Source organism: Hyperoodon ampullatus (genome assembly GCF_949752795.1).
Source record: "Hyperoodon ampullatus genome assembly, chromosome: 4".
NCBI lineage: Eukaryota > Metazoa > Chordata > Mammalia > Artiodactyla > Ziphiidae > Hyperoodon > Hyperoodon ampullatus.
The window spans coordinates 155,761,366-155,783,712 of NC_136917.1; the positions used below are offsets into that span (position 1 = coordinate 155,761,366).

Below are 22,347 nucleotides of genomic sequence, written 5' to 3' on the forward strand. Positions count from 1 at the left end.
TCAAACCTACTTAGATAAATATCTAACTCTATAATATTTTGCATAATGGAAGGATATTGTCTCCAGTTTTTATTTTTCTAGGCTACAGGTCAGTATGCCTATTTCAATTTATGACTATATTTTATATGAATATTAAAAAAGACAACATGCTACAAGTGGTCTTATTTACAAAACAGAAACAGACTTACAGACATAGAAAACAAACTTATTACCAAAGGGGAAGGAGGGAGAGGAATAAATTAGGAGCATGGGGTTAACAGATACACATTACTCTCTCTAAAATACATAAACAATGAGGGTTTACTGTATAGCACAGGAAACTATATTCAATATCTTGTAATAACCTATAATGGAAAAGAATTTTAAAAAAGGATATATAACAAAATCACTTTGCTGTATACCTGAAACTAACATAATATTGTAAAACTATACCTCAATTTTAAAAAAGACATGTGCATGATGATATCTAAGTTATAATATATGTTTTATCAAAACTTGGAAAATCTACACATTATTTTTCTATTTCTTATCAGATAAAAAGCAAAATAAAAAATTTAAGGCATAATCTCTTACTGCAAATAAGAAAGCATGATCTTAGCATTAAAAAAAAATTATTGGTGTGATGGTACAATTAGAGAAAAACTTACAATCCTTTTGTTTTACAAAGCTGTGCTCTGTTTCTCCTACGGCTAAGTCTCTCCCTCAGGGTATGAATTCCATGACAGGCAAGGGGATATTCACATCTGGAACCCGCACACCCATTTCCAGACGATCCGATCCTTGAAGCACTTGGGACCCATTATTCCCTGCCCAAACATCCTTGAACTTGCTTCTAGATCCTGGAGAGTATCTTCTCCAAGTCAGTCTACCAACGGCCAGATTTACCCATTGTTATATATACCCTTAATCCCGAGGACTGGCCTAGTGTGCATCTGTTAAAAAACGATATACAATCACCCCTCCACATCTGTGGGCTCAGTGTCTGTAGATTTAACCAACCACAGGTGGTAAACATAGTGCACAAGCCATGGGTGGTTGAATCCATGGATGCTGAACCCATGGATACTGAGGGCTGACTGCACTATGCCATTTTACGTAAGGGATTCAAGCATCCTCAGATTTTGGCATCCACGGGGGTCCTGTAACCAATCTCCCACAGATACCACAGGACAATTATAGATGGAATTTGCTCATGACATGGGATCCTGGACAAGCATTAGCACTGGGAAGGGATGTGGGCTAGGCTGATATATCCACATGAATGCATGCCAAGCTCTTTGACATGATGACTCGATTGTGGAAGATTAGTGTGTGGGCATAAGCAAGGAGGCAAGAAAAAGGCTTGCCCTACATAACATTGTTTCTACACGGAACTTGTTGTTTGCAGTTGTAAAGAAGATAGATTTGACAAGGTAGGAGACTAGATAGAGCATATTTTATTTTATAGTTTATTAATTTGATTTATAACTTTAAAATATATAGGCAGGTGTTATATAGACATCTATTCGTACTCTTGCTCTGAACCCCACAAATATTTCTGGGGCAGTTGTTGTCATTCATGTGAATCAGAGAATGATGGGTAGGTTTTCTAACATAGAAGCCATGTCTCATGCAATTTTGCCTGTCTTACAGTTCTTAAAATATTGCTAATTCCCCAACAGAAATACAATAATTAATAATAAGTTTACAGGAAATAAATTTCTTGCATAATATGAGAGTAAAAGAATTTTCCTCTCAAAGAAAGAGATGAGAGAAGCAATGTTTACGCCAGCATATCAAGACTAATGACTTATGTCTTTGTCAGGAGTTATTTGCCTACGGAAATGGTTATTTACCAAGAAAAGCAAAGAAAGAGCTGTGTTTGGTTTATTTTTATTACCTTTTTCCATTTAGAATAAAAATCACACTGATATGTAAAAGGCTAGTCCTATTGTTTAAAGTATATAGATGAGTGTGATCATACTTATTCAACTCTCATTTCAGGAACTAAGATAACTGACCCCATTTTTCAAAGATGTGACTTGAGAGACCCTCTTTGAATTCTTTCTGCATTATGTATCTTTAGACATTATCGTGGATATGCTCATTTTTATTCCCCCTAGCTTCATTCAGACCAAGATAAAGGAGATGGATCCCTCAAATATATTTTATCTGGAGATGGAGCTGGTACTCTTTTCATTATTGATGAAAAAACAGGTGACATTCATGCCACAAGAAGAATTGATAGGGAAGAAAAGGCCTTTTATACTCTACGCGCACAAGCTATTAACAGAAGAACTTTGAGGCCAGTAGAACCGGAGTCTGAGTTTGTGATCAAAATCCATGATATCAATGACAATGAGCCAACGTTCCCAGAGGAAATTTACACGGCGAGTGTTCCTGAAATGTCTGTTGTAGGTAAGTTCATTTACAGTGTTTATGACAGTATTCAACAAGTATACAAAATAATTATCAAGAAATTCTTAAAATATTATGATCAATTACTTGAAAGCATATTTGATTCCCTGCTAAGGGTACGTGTTTAATTTTCTGAATTATGAAATGTGTCAGGAAAAAAAAAAGGATTAATGCATTTCTCAATTCCTATGGGTTTGTAAGTTTCTACAATACAATAAGTAGACACTTCCTTCAAAAATGCAAGAAAATACCATTGACCTTCAGTAGAAAACTATGAAAATGCAAATTTTTGTCACATGGATTTGGAGAACAGCTGTGTAAAGTCCTGACTCCAAATAAATTATAAGTACACTTAGAACACCATAAATGTAATCCAGAGTCTACATATATACTCTAGTCATAATATGCCTAAAGAGTTTGTCTGGAGTGTCTAGATGTTATGAACATTGGAATTAATTAGATTTTCTATTACTTCATATTAAATATTTTAAAACATCCTTTCAATTTAACCATTATATATAAAACTCTGCTGATATAAATCTCTTATTCAAATAAACCAGTTGAAAATCAACAGCTAATCAAAAACTGATACAGAATTTAAAGTTAGGTTGCAGAAGCAGTAAGACAGAAGGCGTGAAAAAACTGGAAGTATAACATTCAAGATAATAGAATTCCTTTTTCTTTTCTTTTCTTTTTAGATGTTGAGGGTAGGAGTTTATTAATTAATTAATTAATTATTGCTGTGTTGGGTCTTCGTTTCTCTGCGAGGGCTTTCTCTAGTTGTGGCAAGCAGGGGCCACTCTTCATCGCGGTGCGCAGGCCTCTCACTATCGCGGCCTCTCTTGTTGTGGAGCACAGGCTCCAGACACGCAGACTCAGTAGTTGTGGCTCACGGGCCTAGTCGCTAAGCAGCATATGGGATCCTCCCAGACAAGGGCTCGAACCCGTGTCCCCTGCATTAGCAGGCAGACTCCCAACCACTGTGCCACCAGGGAAGCCCTAGAATTCCTTTTTCAATGTAAATAAATGGAAGGTGTATTTGTAGGCAAAGAAAGTTAAAATTGATTTCATGTTTTTGCTAAATAGAGAAACACAGAAAATTAACCATCAAAAAACAATAACATTTTTAGAGATAACGTATTTGGATTTAGTAGAATAGATCATTTCTCAAATGTGGGAGAAATATAAACTGATGAAACAATTCTGATACATTTTTTCCTTGGAACAATTTTAATAAAAAATTTCCAACTGCAGTTCTCAAAAGCATTGTTCAGAGATTATTATTTAATATTTACTTCACTAAATCCCAAAGACTTTTGGCAATCACCTTAATATAAAGTCCTTTTATATATTTTGAAATTTATTAAATAGCTTCTAATAGTTCTTGGGACTTGGGAATCATCTTGGATTGTTTCTAAATTTAGAATTTAATCTATTCATAAAATCGTATTCTAGAACAGATGTTAATTATTCTTATAGTTAATTAGTGGGGAGAGAGAAAAAAGAGCATACTTACTCCTTTGTGATTAGATATGCCCTTTACACAAAACAAATCTGTTATGTGAAAATGAATTTAAATATCAAACCCAAGCATTTGTAAAGTGTCTGCATTTATTATAACCTGATACACTGTAGCATTATCTATTGCATGCATGAAAATATACTTGTTGGCTAAATAAAATATGTAATTGAATTCAAAGTTTACCTATAATACACTATATATATATTATTTTCATCTAAATTATATATGAATGTTTCTTTAAGAGGTCATTATTAAAGCCAAAAATCATTGAAGTCTTCCATGAAAACCAGTGCTTTTGGGCTTCCCTGGTGGCGCAGTGGTTGAGAGTCTGCCTGCCGATGCAGGGGACACGGGTTCGTGCCCCGGTCTGGGAGGATCCCACATGCCGCGGAGCGACTGGGCCCGTGAGCCAAAATTACTGAGCCTGCGCGTCTGGAGCCTGTGCTCCGCAACAAGAGAGGCCGCAATAGTGAGAGGCCCGCGCACCGCGATGAAGAGTGGCCCCCGCTCTCCACAACTAGAGAAAGCCCTCACACAGAAACGAAGACCCAACACAGCCAAAAATAAATAAATAGATAAAGCAAACTGTCAACAAGTAAAAATAAACACTAAAAAAAATAAAAAAAAATAAAAAAAAATAAAAAACCAGTGCTTTTGCTCCTCCTTCTGGTACTGTGCAGAACTAAGCTGAATTTGGATACTTCAGGTACTTCTGTGGTGCAAGTCACAGCTACAGATGCCGATGACCCTTCCTATGGGAACAGCGCCAGAGTCATTTACAGCATACTTCAAGGGCAGCCATATTTCTCTGTGGAACCTGAAACAGGTCAGGAATCATGAATCAGTGTTTGTTCATTTAGTAGTCTTTATGATCTTTATAAGTAAAAAAAAAAAAAAAAAAAAGGTGGGAAAATAAGAAAAAAATCCTAACATTAATACTCACAGAAGAGTGATGATGCCACAGTTAAAGATTTAAGAACTCAGAGTTGAATGATCGAGCTAGCTAATGGGAATATACCAGCTTTTATGTTTTTGCATCTGGGTTTAGGGCACTAGACAGCACATACGATATTCTTTAGGAAATAGAAAAAAAACACAAATCAGCAAATATTTACATAGAATCACTTTTACAATTTCTATACAATAAAAATTAATAGCAAAAGCATTTTCATCTTTCAAAAATCACTACTATTTTGGATTTACAAGTTGTGAGCTTAATCAACTAATAATTGAGATTTTAATGAGCATAATAAAAGATTTTCCATTTTCTTCAAGGTATCATCAGGACTGCTTTACCAAACATGAACAGAGAAAACAGGGAGCAATATCAAGTGGTAATCCAGGCCAAAGACATGGGTGGCCAGATGGGAGGCTTATCGGGGACCACCACAGTCAACATCACGCTGACAGACGTCAATGACAATCCACCGCGCTTCCCCCAGAGTAAGCTGTCTTTAATGGTGTTTCTGCAGGGCAAAAGCCTTAGAGTAAAAACAGAAAAGAGGAGAAAACGTAATTGTCAATCATTTCATTTAAAACAGACCAAAAATGTGCTACAAAAATGAAGAAAAAAAAAGATGTATATGCTGATGAATTCACTGTTATAAAAAGATAAAAGTTAAATATTTCAAACGTAGTTCATTCAGAGACAGAGAGATCTATAATCACAAAACCACTCCAAATATCTATCTATCTATCTATCTATCTATCTATCTATATACACATGCAAGCTTACATATGTACTGTCGCTCTCTCTCTCTCTCTCTCTCTCTCTATATATATATATATATATATATATATGTATATATATATATATATACATATATATATACTCTTTCATCTAAGAACTATTTCTGTCAGCAAAGGAAATGTTTTATTAAAATAAAAACTAAATTATACTTCTAAAATGAATGTGTTTATTTCTACTTAGAATTTAATAAGGAAGACTCTAACCCGAGGGTAAAATTTTTCAATAAAATAACTAATTTGCCATATTGTAAGAACTTAGAAAGAACTACATAGGGGGAACCTTACAAACTAATCATACTTCCATTTAATATCACTGTGTCAGACTTGCATGTAATATCTTTGTTTGGAATGGCAATCATACTAAAACATTTTGTATTTCTGATTTATTTATAGATTTATTTTGTGGTTTAGAATGAAACCTTCAAATTATCAAAATAGGTCAAGAAGTGGTTAAGAACCATTAGCTTCTGACCATATAATTACATTTATTTATTCTTCTTTCTTATACAAATTTGGTAGACATGCAGCTAGAGAGGATGATATTGGGTCTCAATGGACACCGCCATGACTCAATTTCCTGCTAATCTAAAAGACCCTTTACTTCAAGATGGAATCTCACATTGTTAGGAAACGTGGCATAAAACACAGGCTTTAGTATGATTTGTATTTTTAATTTTTAACATTTGCTGTGTTTTAAATTCTAAATTCTTTCAATTTTAGTTTGTTTGTTTTTTGCCTTAAATAACTTTGTGATAAAGTATTAAAGTGTAAAAAGCAATATATTTATATCTTTATACTAAAGACCATTATACAGAAAGAATTATAGTCTAAGAATTCACTGTATTATTTTGACTCTTTAAAAACATTTCACCTCTTTTCTTGTACTATTTTTATCTAACTTTGATTATTAATAGTGCATGATTTTAGTTGAATTGTTTAAAATCACATGCGTGGAAAGATTATAAAATTCAGAGAGAATATTCTTGAGTGGACTAGTCATATACTTATGTATTTTTATGATATTTTGTTAGATATTTAAGGTACATGTTCCTCAGGATTGCTACTGTGGTGTTTGGCCCAAGACACAGAGAAGGGTGTTGGCTTGTGCTGTTTTCAAATTGTCAGGTTTCAACTTCAGGTTACCTTTAGCATCAGCAGGGAAAAGCAAACCAATAATAAATCTTTATAGTTTTTTTAGAACAGGTCTAAAGACATGCCTCATTGCACAATTTAAATTTCACATTTTTTATGTATTTCTAACCACCTCTTAGCATGAGCCTGTTACCAGGAGAATGGACATGCAAATATCGGAGAACAAACTGTTAAGTGGCTGCATAATCCACAATGAGCAAAAATATTTGTGAAAAAAGTATTTTATAAGAAATAAATGACCATTAAGAGGATTATTATAGTTTAAATTATCAGGAACATATATACACATGTCCAAAATACAGTCCATTTAAAAATGATGCATTTGATAAGCAAGTTAATAGATTCTAATTAAATGGAAAAACTAGACATTTGAAAGATGAAAATATCTGATAAAAATTCATTTTATCATTTTCCTTCTACTGTAACACCTTTATTAATTCATTCACTAATTACTTTCTTTTCTTTTGTTAAGTCAGAATTTGTGGTTGGTATCTGGTAGGCACATTACACAAGCCTGACATAATAATAATAGTAATAATAATTAAAAAGAGAAACACCAATAGCATAACATGTTTTCTGAATGGTGTTTTTCTTTCACCCTGTATCAGGTTATTTACTGACCTACTTTATTTTATCAAAACAACTCATTGAGGTCAGTATTCTGATCTCCATTCTACAAATGAGAAAATGAATATTATAGACATTAAGGCCGACTGCAAGTAATAGCAGAGGTGGTTTGAAGTCCATGACCAAGTCCAGATGTACAACACAATATATTATGAGAAGTTTTAGAGCATCCTGTATCTTGTCTCATTATTGTTTAATTATAGATGGGAACATAATTTATGGATCTTTATTTTCTCAATTACCTTTTCTCCTGTGAACATTTGCAACCATATCTTTCTGTTGGGAACACTCAGTCATGGCAATTAAAATGTTACTTGATAGTCTAAGTCACCTAACATGCGGAAAACTAGTTTTTAATTTCTCATGTCATTTCATCACTGAAACTCACAACTAACTTGTGTAGACTCATTGTTATTATCATTATACCCAATATACAGAAGAAGTAAAGGAGGTTCAGAGTGGAAATAATAAAGAGGAAAAACTATTACTGCCTAATAGAAATATGCAAAACAAAAATGTGTGCCACTATAGTAATTGTAAATTTTCTATCTGCCATATTAAAAAAATAAAATAAGCAGGAGAGACATTTATTTTAATGATATATTTTAACCCAATATTATCCTTTAAACATATCATCAATATAAAACTTATTGAGATGTTTTACATTCTCTTGTTCCAAAATTCTTTGAAATATCTGCTTTCATTAAGTATTTTCCAGTTACATCAAGGCTCAAGTCAGACTAATGACACTGCTAATCAATAGCTGCATGAGGGTTACTGGCTTGACTAGTGGCTACCATATGGGACAGTTCAGGACTGACTGGAGTCATCCTCTTGAATCCCAATGCTGTCTTCTTCAGTTAGTAGCTTTTTCACCTTGCTCCATTGAACTGACCTTTTAGTAGAAAGGTGCCATTTCAGTGTCTTTCAGTAAAACTGGATAGCAGTGCCTACCCCATGGAGTAGTAAGACTAAATAATTTAAAGCAGGTGTCCTCAACCCCCTACCAGTCCATGGCCTGTTAAGAACCAGACCACACAGCAAGAGGTGAGCATTGGGTGAGTGAGCAAAGCTTCATCTGCCGCTCCCCATCGCTTGCATGACTGCCTCAACCATCCCCCAGACAACATCCGTGGAAAAATCATCTTCCATGAAACTGGTCCCTGGTGCCAAAAAGGTTGGGGACCACTGATTTAAGGTATATGAAATGCTTGACTCAGTGGCTGGCACTAGTGTATTTATGTGCTCAGTAATATTGATTTGTGCAAGTACTGCTGTATTATTATTATTTTTCAATATTATAAAAGTAGAGTCAAAACTTAAACTTTCATACAGATTGATCCAAATTCCACATTTCCCAATATGGTACATCTGCGGAAGATAAAAATCTCCATCATTTGGATGGGACAAGGACAAATGAAAGCCCACATGTCCTCCTTCATTGTTTAGCTTATTTATTGTGTCGGTCTATAACAATCATTCTCAATCAGGGACAGTTTTGTCCCCTAAAGGACATTTAGAAAGGTCTTAAGACATGTTTGCTTGTCTCAACTGGTGGGTACTACTGGCATCTATTGGGTGTAAGCTAGGATGCTGCTAAACATCCCTACAATTCACATGACAAAGAATTACCTGGCCCAAAATGTCATCAGAGGTGAGGTTGAGAAACTTTGATATTATCTGAGGAACTGTTCAAGTGAAATCAGAATTTTTTTAATCTAAAAATATTTATTGAGAACGCTCTTGCACCAAACATTATTTTAGAAAGAAGACATATGGATAGTGTTAAAAAAAAAAAACTGGTTTTTGTCCCTATGACCTTTCATTAAAACAGGGGAGGCAGATGATACATAAGAAAACAGTACTATACATACAAGGTTTTGGCTCAGTTCTGGTTAAAAAGAGGAACACAAGTGTTCCAAGGGAGAGGATAAGGGAAGGTCTTGCTCAAGAGGTGATACTTCATCTAAACACTGCAAGATGGAATGGGCTCACCATACGAAGAGATGGGAAAGTCCTTCAAGCAGAGGTAACAGAATATGGGAAACCCTGAGTTGGAAGTTGAATGGAAGTTGAATATCAAGAAATGAAGACCAGAGTGGTTGGATCTTACCAAACAACAAGGAGGTTAGTGAGAGATTAGATCAGGGAGCCCTACACTCACAGGAACATTGACAATAGCCAATTATTGTTGGAATTAACAAACGCATAACTGTGTGCCTAAGTTACCATCATACTCTTGTGATTTTAGAGGTATATAAATATGTCAACATTAATAGGACATGTACAGCTTAGTATGATTTTGAAAGAGAGGCAATGGATTAGAAGGCTGGGGTGCACCTGAAAACTGAGTTCCAAAAGTCTTTTAGGTTCTTTTGCTCCAGATATTAAATTGTATTTTCACTACCAAAACAATATCTCTGTTGAAATTATTTCAGAATCCTGGATTATTTCAAGTGACTTTAATTTTAAAAACAATTAGTGAAGAAAAAATTCTATTGCTTACCTTCCACTGATAAGCAATGTGCTTGCAATTAAGCCCATGAAGGTTAATAAGTTTTGTTACCAGAAGGGGACCCTTTTCAGGGCCCGAGAATGGGCTTTTGTCTAACACTCTGAAATGAATTGTCCGAGGAGACACACATACAGATAAAGCAAAAGACTTTATTGGCAAGGGGCATCCAGGCGGAGAGCAGCAGGGTAAGGGAACCCAGGAGAACTGCTCTGCCATGTGGCTCACTGTCTCAGGTTTTATGGTAATGGGGTTAGCTTTCCCGGTTGCCTCTGGTCCATCATCTTCCTTGTGCCCATATTTTCTCTGACTCAGGGTACTTCCTGGTCGTGCACACATCTCAACAAAGATGGGTTTTAGCATGGGGGTTTCTGGGAGGTTGGAGGGACATATTATGGTCTGGTATTTCCTCCCTCCTTCTGGCCCCTCTTGAATTCTCCCATTTACTTTTCAGTGGCAGCACCTTGTTCCTTACTGAGATCTCCTGTTGTGAAACAACTAATGCAAGCAGTTATTATTGTGCCTGGTCAGGGCGAGCGGTTTCCATCAACAGTTCCCTAACATCTTGATTCCTCATTACAAGTGGCTTACTGTCCAGTAGGGGAGAGAATATTTCAATATGAAATGATGTGTCTGAACGAATTTAATGGGCGTACAGAAGAGCAGCACTTTTCCAAATATGGGGAAAGGGATTGAGTGCATCCTTTACAGTGAAAGGTTTTCTGGAGAATTTTTCTTTTGATATAAATCCTTTCTTCAGACTACTAAAAGCAATAAGGGCAGGAAAGGAAGGAGAGTACATGAAGTTGGGAATTAGCAAAATTACCAATGTAGGATATGCAAAGGGCATATATTTTACCTGTGCAGGTAAAAAAAAAAAAAAAATGGTAAAGGACTGCTTCAAAGCGGTGGTGAGGGTTATCCTTGGTGATGCCTTTAATGTTTGCTTTTCTATTTTTGATCTATTTTTGTAACTTGATACAAGAAAACCAGAATAACAAAGTATAGAAAAGGACAAAAAGGACAAACGTGACAATTACTTCGAAGTCAGATAAAATGAGTGCTGAAGAGCATAATGGAGGTAATTGTGGATGATCTTTCCCAATTGGTTTTAGTAGAAATCATTTCAAAGAAGCTGGAGGGTAGTAAATTGAGGAATAACAGAAAGTCAGGAAGACGATCAAAGAAATAATGCCTGCACTTTAAGAAGCTGAGGAGAACAAGAAAATTAAATACAAAAGGAATATATTGTAATAGTTAAAAATAAATCCTGGATTAAGGGTGGTTCAGTAGATAATTTTGAGAGCCTCCTTTATCCAGGCTCAAAGCAGGAATTAGGGCTTCAGTGGCCAACCAAGGACATGGACTACTGGAGGAAGGTGTAGAAGATAAAGTGATAATCACGTGAATACATAATATGACGTCTGGCCATGGGGTAAGTGCGTGCAGAAGAGAAAGCAAATAAAGGACTAGAGGATGACAGGGGTGCTATTTTAGGAAGCATGGATAGGGGAGATTTCTCTAAGGAGGCCTGAATAATTTTAAAAACTGAAAATGCATAAAATTAGACAATTCAGCTCCTCTAGACATCAGTTTCTACGTATACAATACTTAGAGTGCTACAATTAAGAAATAAGGCCATGGAAATAAAAGGAATCCAAATTGGAAAAGAAGAAGTAAAGCTGTCACTGTTTGCAGATGACATGATGCTATACATAGAGAATCCTAAAGATGCTACCGAAAAACTACTAGAGCTAATCAATGAATTTGGTAAAGTAGCAGGATACAAAATTAATGCACAGAAATCTCTGGCATTCCTGTACACTAATGATGAAAAATCTGAAAATGAAATCAAGAAAACACTCCCATTTACCATTGCAACAAAAAGAATAAAATATCTAGGAATAAACCTACCTAAGGAGACAAAAGACCTGTATGCAGAAAATTATAAGACACTGATGAAAGAAATTAAAGAGGATATAAATAGATGGAGAGATATACCATGCTCCTGGATTGGAAGAATCAATATAGTGAAAATGACTTTACTACCCAAAGCAATCTACAGATTCAATGCAATCCCTATCAAACTACCACTGGCATTTTTCACAGAAGTAGAACAAAAAATTTCAAAATTTGTTTGGAAAAACAAAAGACCCCGAATAGCCAAAGCAATCTTGAGAACGAAAAACGGAGCTGGAGGAATCAGGCTGCCTGACTTCAGACTATACTACAAAGCTACAGTAATTAAGACAGTGTGGTACTGGCATAAAAACAGAAAGATAGATCAGTGGATCAGGATAGAAAGCCAAGAGATAAACCCACGCATATATGGCCAACTTATCTTTGATAAAGGAGGCAGGAATGTACAGTGGAGAAAGGACAGCCTCTTCAATAAGTGGTGCTGGGAAAACTGGACAGGGACATGTAAAAGTATGAGATTAGATCATTCCCTAACACCATACACAAAAATAAGCTCAAAATGGATTAAAGACCTAAATGTAAGGCCAGAAACTATCAAACTCTTAGAGGAAAACATAGGTAGAACACTCTATGACATAAATCACAGCAAGATCCTTTTGGACCCACCTCCTAGAGAAATGGAAATAAAAACAAAGATAAACAAATGGGACCTAATGAAACTTCAAAGCTTTTTCACAGCAAAGGAAACCATAAACAAGACCAAAAGACAACCCTCAGAATGGGAGAAAATATTTGCAAATGAAGCAACTGACAAAGGATTAATCTCCAAAATTTATAAACAGCTCATGCAGCTCAATAGCAAATAAACAAACAACCCAATCCAAAAATGGGCAGAAGACTTAAATAGTCATTTCTCCAAAGAAGATATACAGACTGCCAACAAACACATGAAAGAATGCTCAACATCATTAATCATTAGAGAAATGCAAATCAAAACTACAATGAGATATCATCTCACACCAGTCAGAATGGCCATCATCAAGAAATCTAGAAACAATAAATGCTGGAGAGGGTGTGGAGAAAAGGGAACACTCTTGCACTGCTGGTGGGAATGTGAATTGGTACAGCCACTATGGAGAACAGTATGGAGGTTCCTTAAAAAACTACAAATAGAACTACCATATGACCCAGCAATCCCACTACTAGACATATACCCTGAGAAAACCATAATTCAAAAAGAGACATGTACCAAAATGTTCATTGCAGCTCTATTCACAATAGCCCGGAGCTGGAAACAACCTAAGTGTCCATCATCGGATGAATGGATAAAGAAGATGTGGCACATATATACAATGGAATATTACTCAGCCATAAAAAGAAACGAAACTGAGCTATTTGTAATGAGGTGGATAGACCTAGAGTCTGTCATACAGAGTGAAGTAAGTCAGAAAGAGAAAGACAAATACCGTATGCTAACACATATATATGGAATTTAAAAAAAAAAAATGTCATGAAGAACCTAGGGGTAAAACGGGAATAAAGACACAGGCCTACTTGAGAATGGACTTGAGGATATGGGGAAGGGGAAGGGTAAGCTGTGACAAAGGGAAAGAGAGGCATGGACATATATACACTACCAAACGTAAGGTAGATAGATAGTGGGAAGCAGCCGCAGAGCACAGGGAGATCAGCTCGGTGCTTTGTGACCGCCTGGAGGGGTGGGATGGGGAGGGTGGGAGGGAGGGAGATGCATGAGGGAGGGGATGTGGGAACAGATGTATATGTATGACTGATTCACTTTGTTATAAAGCAGAAACTAATAAAAAAAAATAAAAAAATAAAACGTAAAAAAAAAAAAAAAAAAAAAAGAAATAAGGCCATATATAAAATGTTTTCAATAGTAACTGTAACATATAAAGATTCTCCATACATAAGGATTTTTCTCCCCTTCCTTCTTCCTTCTCAAGGAGTATGATCATTGTTTCAAATCTTGTTTTTCTTGCTCTGATGTTGTGCTGTTATTCATTAATGGCCCACAAAAGATGAAATAAAAGTGCCTTAAGCCAGGAGATTCCTATAATCTCGGTGATGTACCTCATATGAACAAATGAACATCCATGAATGAGGACTCCAGAGCAAATGTTCCTGCTCTCCAAACAGTCAAATGTTCAATGGTCCTTGAATTTCACTATGTTTCATCATGCTAACAGAGACAAAAGTTAGACTCCATCACCTGTATTCTATCCACCTGGTATTTTCACTTGAATATTTTAGTTTCTTTTACCTTACATCCTTCCTTCTTTCCCTAACATCAGAAAAACAAAATAGGTTCCATGGAAAAGGTCTATGAAGAGATTAAATTACTGGAACCTGATCATTGTAGGGCTTGGCAAAAACACCCGGGACAATGGGATTTGTGCCCAAATGGCCTTTTAAAAAAGTGGCTCTGGTAAAATGCTATGATACTAATTTTCATCGAGACCAGAATCAGTGATTAAGGAATAGCTGATCTGCAAAGATGAGCACTGAATAGCAGCTCCCAACATCTTTGTCTTAATACAGAAGCGAATGTTGTATGGTAAGACTCTCTCAAATCCATTCCCAAAAAAGAAGAAAAGAAAAAGAAAGACAAAATGAAAAATAGACTTCAGAAAGGAAGGTCCAGGACTAGAAGAAAAGAGTTTACGAAAGTGGTTATGTCGATGGTCAGGGTTCCAGTCAACCAGCTGGTGCCTAGGACTTGGCTCTAGTACTTGGATGGGACAGTTACTAGGACTCAAGAAGAGAGAAAGACTAAACATCTGAGATCAGGCAAAAAGTTCCAACCCACAAAAAGAGCTAACTCTAGAATATAGTTTTAGAAGACCACAGCTTGTTATTCAAATGTAGCTGCTTTCCCACACATTGTATCACAGAAAAGAGAGAGGAGATTATTTTTCTCATCCTTCTTAACAGTGAGTATAGCCTCCAGAGCAATCCAGCTCTCATAGAACCATGCCCCTGATCTACTTAACACTGAGTCACAAACATGTTTGCAGAAAGCTTAAGTGGACAAGTGGAAGTCAGGAAGCAGTAATGAACACATTTATGTAATAGCTGAGTTGGGATTTCATGAGGAGAGAAAATTTATAAACTGCATACAAAATATAATATGACTGAGTGATGGTCTTATTTGTATTTATTTATCTTTGACCTCTTAAGATGTTTCAGAATATTATGTATATAGGTAATCAATATCAAATTTATGGGAATTTGATATGATATTTATTATGCAAGATTACAGATCTATCCCAAGTGCACTCAAAAGAGTGAAGTTATTGCTGCTTACTATATCTTTTTGCCATGACTTATTGAGAATGGTAACAAAAATCCGTTTTTCATCATTTGGTTGTCAGTTCTGAAAATTAACACAGAATTTCTCACTTATAGGAAAGTTTTTTTTTAAAGATAAATTATAGATGACGGGCACTTGGGTCTACAAATAAATTTAATGAGACTCTAATTTCCTGAGTATTTTGAAGTCAACACTTTATATTTCCATCAAATTATATTTAAAGATTTTACACAAATATAGCTAATTCAGATGCCATACTATGCAATTGTAGAATCACTCAGTGCCTAGAAGAGATTTCATACCTAGGTTGGTTTGTTTGTCTTAACTGCATGACCTTTATTGGCTAGTGATTTTATTTAGCTCATTAAATTACATAAATATGGATTGTCTGATTTGCCTACATTTAAATAAAATAAAGCAACAGTATAAAAATAATAGTAACAGGCACAGTGTTACAGCATGGGCTAAACATGGTAAAATATAAAATTAATTCAATCTTCATATCTGTATAATTAAAATATAACATATTTATTTACCCCTTTTTATTAGTTCAGGAAAAACTGAAACATGAAACTTAAATCACTTGTTTATGATTCTAAAGCTGGAAAAGAAATAACAGCCAGGTTGAGGATCCAGGTTCGATGATTCAAAAATCTGTGCTTTTGGGGCTTCCCTGGTGGCGCAGTGGTTGAGAGTCCGCCTGCCGATGCAGGGGACACGGGTTCGTGCCCCGATCCCGGAAGATCCCACATGCCGCGGAGCGGCTGGGCCCGCGAGCCATGGCCGCGGAGCCTGTGTGTCCGGAGCCTGTGCTCCGCAACGGGAGAGGCCACAGCAGTGAGAGGCCCGCGTACAGCAAAAAAAAAAAAAAAAAAAAAAAAAAAAAAAAAAAAAAAATCTGTGCTTTTAACCACTACACCAAGAAAGAAATTGGTACATCAAAGACTCTCTTTATCTTCCCTGGTACATCTTGCCTTTAGTTAATTCAGTGATTCACTACTTGTATATAGATTACAGGAACAACTTTAGCTAGGGCATACTGAATTCTTACAATGTCCATGCATTTTCATACAAACCCGGGAAAATCAAGCCTTTATTTGTTAGTGCTTTTGCATTACCCAAGAACCAAACATGAGTGACTGCTTTGCTGTGATCCTTATGCTGCTTGGCGGATAGATAAACAAGTTTACATGAAACAAGGTCATTCAAGGAAATGCCTATATGATGTACGCAGGGATTTAAGACACGTACTTTCAGTGAGCTGTGAGACTATCATTATACCTCCCTGGTGCAAGGGAGGTTTGATTTAATAAGTGCTGATTTTCGCTTTGTAAATAGAGTCAACCTTGCCTCTACTGGGGATTCTAAGGTAATGTAGGCCCCAGGCTGATCTGCATATTTTAAAATTATCAAGCACGTTTCAAGTAGAGCAACAGTCAGGTATGTCCCAAGGAATATGCTTTAGCCTGAGAAAGAAGGGAATGAAATTAAAAATGTCTCTTTTCCCCGTTTTTTAATCTAAAGAAAATGAAGACTCATATTCAAAAGCACTGTTCTACAATTTACATAGGTTAGATATAGCTCTGATTTTTACCGTGATCACAAAAATAGCCTCAAATATTTGAAGGATTTTTCCCCATGGTCCTAGTACCTAGAATTTGTAAGAATTACAAAGAAAGACTGTTACTGAAGCATTCTTTGATTTTTTAAACACTGATTTGAAGCTGTACTATGTGGAAGGATGTATGATAGGAAATAATAATAAAGTAATAATTTTATAGAGAGAAATAAGAAACAGAATACATACATAAATGGTTTGCCGTTTGAAAGATTCTAAAACACAACACCTCTCTCTCTCTCTGTCTCTCTCACACACACATACACACACACACACATATAAACATATATACACTTTTATTTTATTATATTGTAGCTTCCCTCACACATAGTCTCCTTCACTCTTTTGCTTGCTTTTGTATATAGGTCGAGTTTGTATATAGGTTGCATAAATGTAAGTATATATGCACATATATGTACATATACACATATATATGCACATATGCATGTAAACGTATATACATACATATAACTGGAGAATGATATAATAACATTCACACTATAATTGTCAATTAAAGGCTAAATCATAAAATGATCAACGCTTCAGATGTAAGGGGACCAGGAAAGATAAAAATATTTAAATGTTTTCTAAGCAGGAAAACAGGCATTGAGGGGGAGAGCGTTTTTCTTAGAGAGGACGGAATGAACACAGGTGACCTTCAGAGAAATGCGTGTGATTTTGTGGGGCTGGATCCCAGGGCTTGTAGCAGGTGTTGTGAGAGATGAGAATGGAAATATAGCAGAGTCAGCGTCATGAAAAGGGTTGGATACAAAAATCAAGTGCTACATATATTATGTAAGGGAGTATTTTTTAGGAGAGCACCAGACACAGTTCTTCATTTTGTTTAATTATTCTGGCAGCAACGAAGCACATTGCTTGGATCAGAAGAGCGAAGGTTGATGAGAGTCTGAAGTGAAGCTGAGGAGAGGAGGGATTTGAGTTATAGTTAAGTAGTTGAGACGTAGGACCTAGTAAGTAGGTGAATAAAAGGTTCGAGGGAGAAAGAGAGCAAAAGATACTTTCTAGTTTTCTACCAGAAGAGCTTGTTTGAAGAGAGACAGGGATTTCAGTTTGATTCGAATGTTTTAAATTAAGATTCCTGCAGAAAGATAGTGGTTTTAAATACCTAGGAGACAGTGAGCTATGTTGATCTGATGTACACACACAATATATAAGTGAGAGCAGATGTGATGATCTCAGCTAAGCTAAATGTTTAGAGTGACATAACTGAGGAAATGTACGATTTCCAAGTATGATGAAATATATACTTCTCTAAGAAAAATAGAAATGATACAAAAATCCACTTGGAGCTCTCCAGTTATTCCCATGGAAAGTTGCCTTAGACTAAACAATTTAGCATTTTTGCATCATGGGATTCGAAGTCCCTCTGTGTTATGGTATCCTCTAGAACACAATTGGAAAATACCCCTGGGTAGGTATAGAGATATATAGAAACAGAACTAGCTGTGCAAATATATTTAGACTGAGTTAAGTCGCTGTTACAGAGTTTTTAGTAAGCCTACAATTTCAGGGAAGACGCATTGCAAAGAGACTGAGTACCTAGTACAATGTAATATGTTTATGAATGACTCTAAGGTTATCTTAACCTCCCCTGATTCTATATACTTTTTATGTTCCTACACATTGCAATTGTGTGTATTTATTGATGCCAGTTAACTTGGAGACAGTTTCAAAGAAATGAATCAAGATGATTCCCTAATCTCTGGTGATCAGTGGCAGCTTCTATAAAAGCTTTGTCCTGTTGCTTTCTTCAATCGCATGAACAGGAAACTAAGACATCTTGCAGCATCTCATTTTGCTCTAATTTAACTTAAATGCCCAAAGCTAAATTGGTGATCCTGTCTCCAGTGCTCACAGAATAGTTTTCTGCCTTTCCTCTGGTGGGAGTCTTCAATTCCAAACCCTCAATCCTCTGTCAGTCTCTGGTGTGACTTTCAGCTCTCCGCTCCTTTTCCTAAATGCCCATTTAGCATTGCATAATTTCCTTAACTGCTCTGCAGTTTCCTCTCAGGAGCTTTATCTTGTTTTTAATTTCTTCCTGTTAAGCTCATTAAAAAAAAAACATATTTTAAACATTATACAATGGAATGGTTTATAAACGTGCATAATTGTGTCATTTTTCTTACAACAAGTGTTGTTTGAGATTATTATGCAGCGTAGAGATATGACAATAAGATTATACACAAAGCCAATAAAAAAATTAAACTAATGTTAAATTATTTTGTTATTCACACATGTGGTGCTTTTTTCTCACAACTCTGGAAAAGTAGAGAGTTAATGTAAATGTGAATAGAAACAAGGGCAGGGAACAAAGGAAAGAGTCGAATTATATTTCCTGGAACCTTACTGTTTTTTATCAAAAAAACAAAATGGCAGCTATCTGTTGCCAAGCTTCCAAAGCTATGTTTGCCCTCTTAGCTCTCCCATTTGTTTTCTGGCATCTATTTTGTTGTTCTTGAGGAAGTCACGCTGTCACATCTTTTACTGTGCCCATCTTATGCCTTTCCTCCAAAGTCTCTTACATTGAGCTGTCAGTTACTTCTGTTTCCAGTACACAAATCTGCAGTGTTTTTAATACTCAAGTGCAAAGGTCCTATTGATCAAATTTTTGGTGGAAAAAGTGACCCTGGAATACTTAATCTTGAATCAAAAAAAAAAAAAAGATAAAACAGAAATGCATTAAAATTGTTTTAAGTCTTTAATAATGAAAATTTAGATGTTATGTGAGGTTGTTGTTAATAGGCTCAGAATACACTTATTTAAGTAGTCTTATCTTTTGGCCAGTCCTTAGGAAGTATTCTTTGCAATATTACCATTTAGATTTTTATTTCTAAATACAATTTTTCATAGGTGATATGGAAATGGCAATTACCTTTCTCCTTCTTGAATGTGTGCCTTGCACTTAAGTCGATAACCAATCCAAGAACATACCCACTGGGAAGAAATATTTATCTGCCCTAAACATTAAAAGAGAAGCAAATGATTCAATCAGACACCTGGGAATGAATTTAAAACGACTATAAATTGGAATTGATAGGAAAGCATACCACATAATTAAAGCTTCATCAACTGTAAGATAAAAAATAAGGAGCATACAAATACACGTCTTTAAGGAAACATGACACGTAAGATGGGTGACAGGTGCTACTTTGCCTTTGTCAGTGTGTTCAGTACAATCTGTCTCCTTTCTGGATCCCCTCCCCCTACATGGTAAACACCCTTGCATGCTTTTAATGAAAGCAATTTCACTTTACTTGACAAACTAAGATACTTGTGTTCAACAGACGGGTCTTGGAAAAAAATTTAAAAGCATGAATGAATAGCTCTTTCATACCTTTAAAATATAGAAATGCACTTCTTAAACTTCGAAGTAAGCCCAGTAGATCTCGTCCCTGAATAGGTTTCTGAGCATAAACGCAATTCCAGAGAAAGCATTATCCAATTATATATCTTGGGCACTGAATAAATATTTATTGGATGACTTAATTACTAAAGTTACCATATAATCAAAATGATCATGAATGTGTGTGTTTTATATGTGTATACAACATATATAATTTTAATATAGCTATCTGAATTACTTAACAGAAGAACTAAATCTAAGCTATTTTGATGAATGACCTCAATATTAATCATTGCTTTTCTGCAAAGTATGGAACTCCTTGAAAACACTTTTATTAGTATTTCAAGGAAAAATAAATACGCTTTTGTGCATGTATATACACACACTCACTATGTGTGTGGGTATGTGTATCCCTTATATATAAAATGATTTAGGCTTATTATAATATGAATCAATGGAGCATGATCACTTCCCTGGTAAACCTCAGAAAGTACTGAAAATTAACATGGATAATTGTGATGGAGTGCGTCTCTGCACTAACCAAGAAATAAAATGAAATAATAAGTGATTTTGGATGCTTGACCAGAACTATTATGACAAGTTCAAAGCAGACAGATTTTCAGAATCTAAGCCTGTGCCTAGAAATCCAAGCAATCTCACAAAAAGTCCAAGCTAAAAATAAACAGTGGGAGAACAAATTCTCAGAGAATACTCCCAGTGAAATCTATGTACAGTAAAATTAATGAAATCAAAAAACTGTTTTTTTTCTTTTGTTCTCTCTCTCTCCATGTTAAAAAGATCCATGATACAGAAACGTTTTACCATAACCTGATAATCTCCAATAATATCAGGTCAATTTTCTATTTAATTTTTTAAAAAATAATTTGCTTCAGGGAATTCCCTGGTGGTCCAGTGGTTAGGACTTGGTGCTTTCACTGCCGAGGGCGTGGGTTAAGTCCCTGGTCGGCAAACTAAGATCCCGTGTGCTGTGTACCCTGGCCAAAAACTAATAATACTAAATAATAATAATAATTTGCTTCAAAGTATTAAATTCATAGATAAAATTTTTAAATGAAAAATAAGCCACCCATTCCATTCTTCCTCACCCATAGCTCTAATCATCACAGAAAACAACTTTAAACTGTTACTCTTTTTAGTTCATCTAGGTTAAGCTGTAATTCTTTAAGTAATATTTTCTTGTTATTTTAAAAATATTTTTTTAAATTACCTTTTGACTTCTTTTCATTATTCATGAAAATGGAGTTCAGTAGCATCTCAGTCTATGCTCCCCTTAATATACTTATAACACTTTTTAAAATTTCTCTATTGGTTTTCTTAGCAAATTTAATTGTTATGAAATTTCTTTTATATCCACCATTCTCAGCCTCCCTTTCTGTCCCAATGGCATTCTCACGGAAGCACTAAATATATTTAAGAACCTTTTAACTGTCTTAAAAAAAGCTCTATAATTTTTGAAATACACTTTTCAAAGTACTGTTCTATTACCTGTAAAAGTTTGATCTTTAGTCCAAAAATGTATACAAAAGCATACACTGGCTCTCAAAAGTCTTAGAGGAAAAAAGCCAGACATTTTATTTCCCATGTAATGATTTCAACTACTGACTATTAAAGATCCTCTTTAGCAAAGTTGTATTTTCCGAGATGTTACAGGTTTGTGCTTTAGATGTGCAGTGAGTACAGCTGTTCAAAATTTGTTAGTGAAAAACTCTATAGCACTTAGCTTCATTTTGGCAAAATTCAGAGTTGTGAACCTAGATTCCTCAGTATCCCCCTTCCAGTATGGGCTGGCTAATCTCTATAGCTCAAGAAAATCTGCCGTCCCAGACATTTTTTTTCACTTTTGTAACTTGGATACGTAGCTCTGTAGATCTCCTGTATTCCTGTATCTTGATTTAGCCCATTATTTTCCTGGAATACATCCATTAGTTTCTTTTAAAAAGCCCAAAGGCAGAGAAATTTGCTGAGTGTAAAATTATCTTTATTGGGCTATCATACTTGATTAATATGGTGCTTATAGTGAATATTCAAGGTTCAAAATAACTTTATCATCAAATTTTGATGACATTGCTCAATATCTTTCTAGGATTAGAGGTTACCTTGAAAGGTCCAATGACATTTTGATCTGTGCCTT

General features: G+C 35.4%; 1 protein-coding gene across 2 annotated transcripts in view; it reads left to right on the top strand.

The window, feature by feature from the left end:
• LOC307052253 (cadherin-10) overlaps positions 1–22,347 on the top strand; it is a gene marked incomplete at both ends in the record, with an annotated part of 121,156 nt that overhangs the window by 59,696 nt on the left and 39,113 nt on the right. For both annotated transcript variants that reach the window (XM_079703095.1, XM_079703096.1), the window contains 3 exons: positions 2,103–2,397; positions 4,626–4,745; positions 5,195–5,362. In XM_079703095.1, coding sequence (XP_079559221.1) covers positions 2,103–2,397; positions 4,626–4,745; positions 5,195–5,362 — 583 coding nt within the window. The remainder of the gene's footprint in view (positions 1–2,102; positions 2,398–4,625; positions 4,746–5,194; positions 5,363–22,347) is intronic.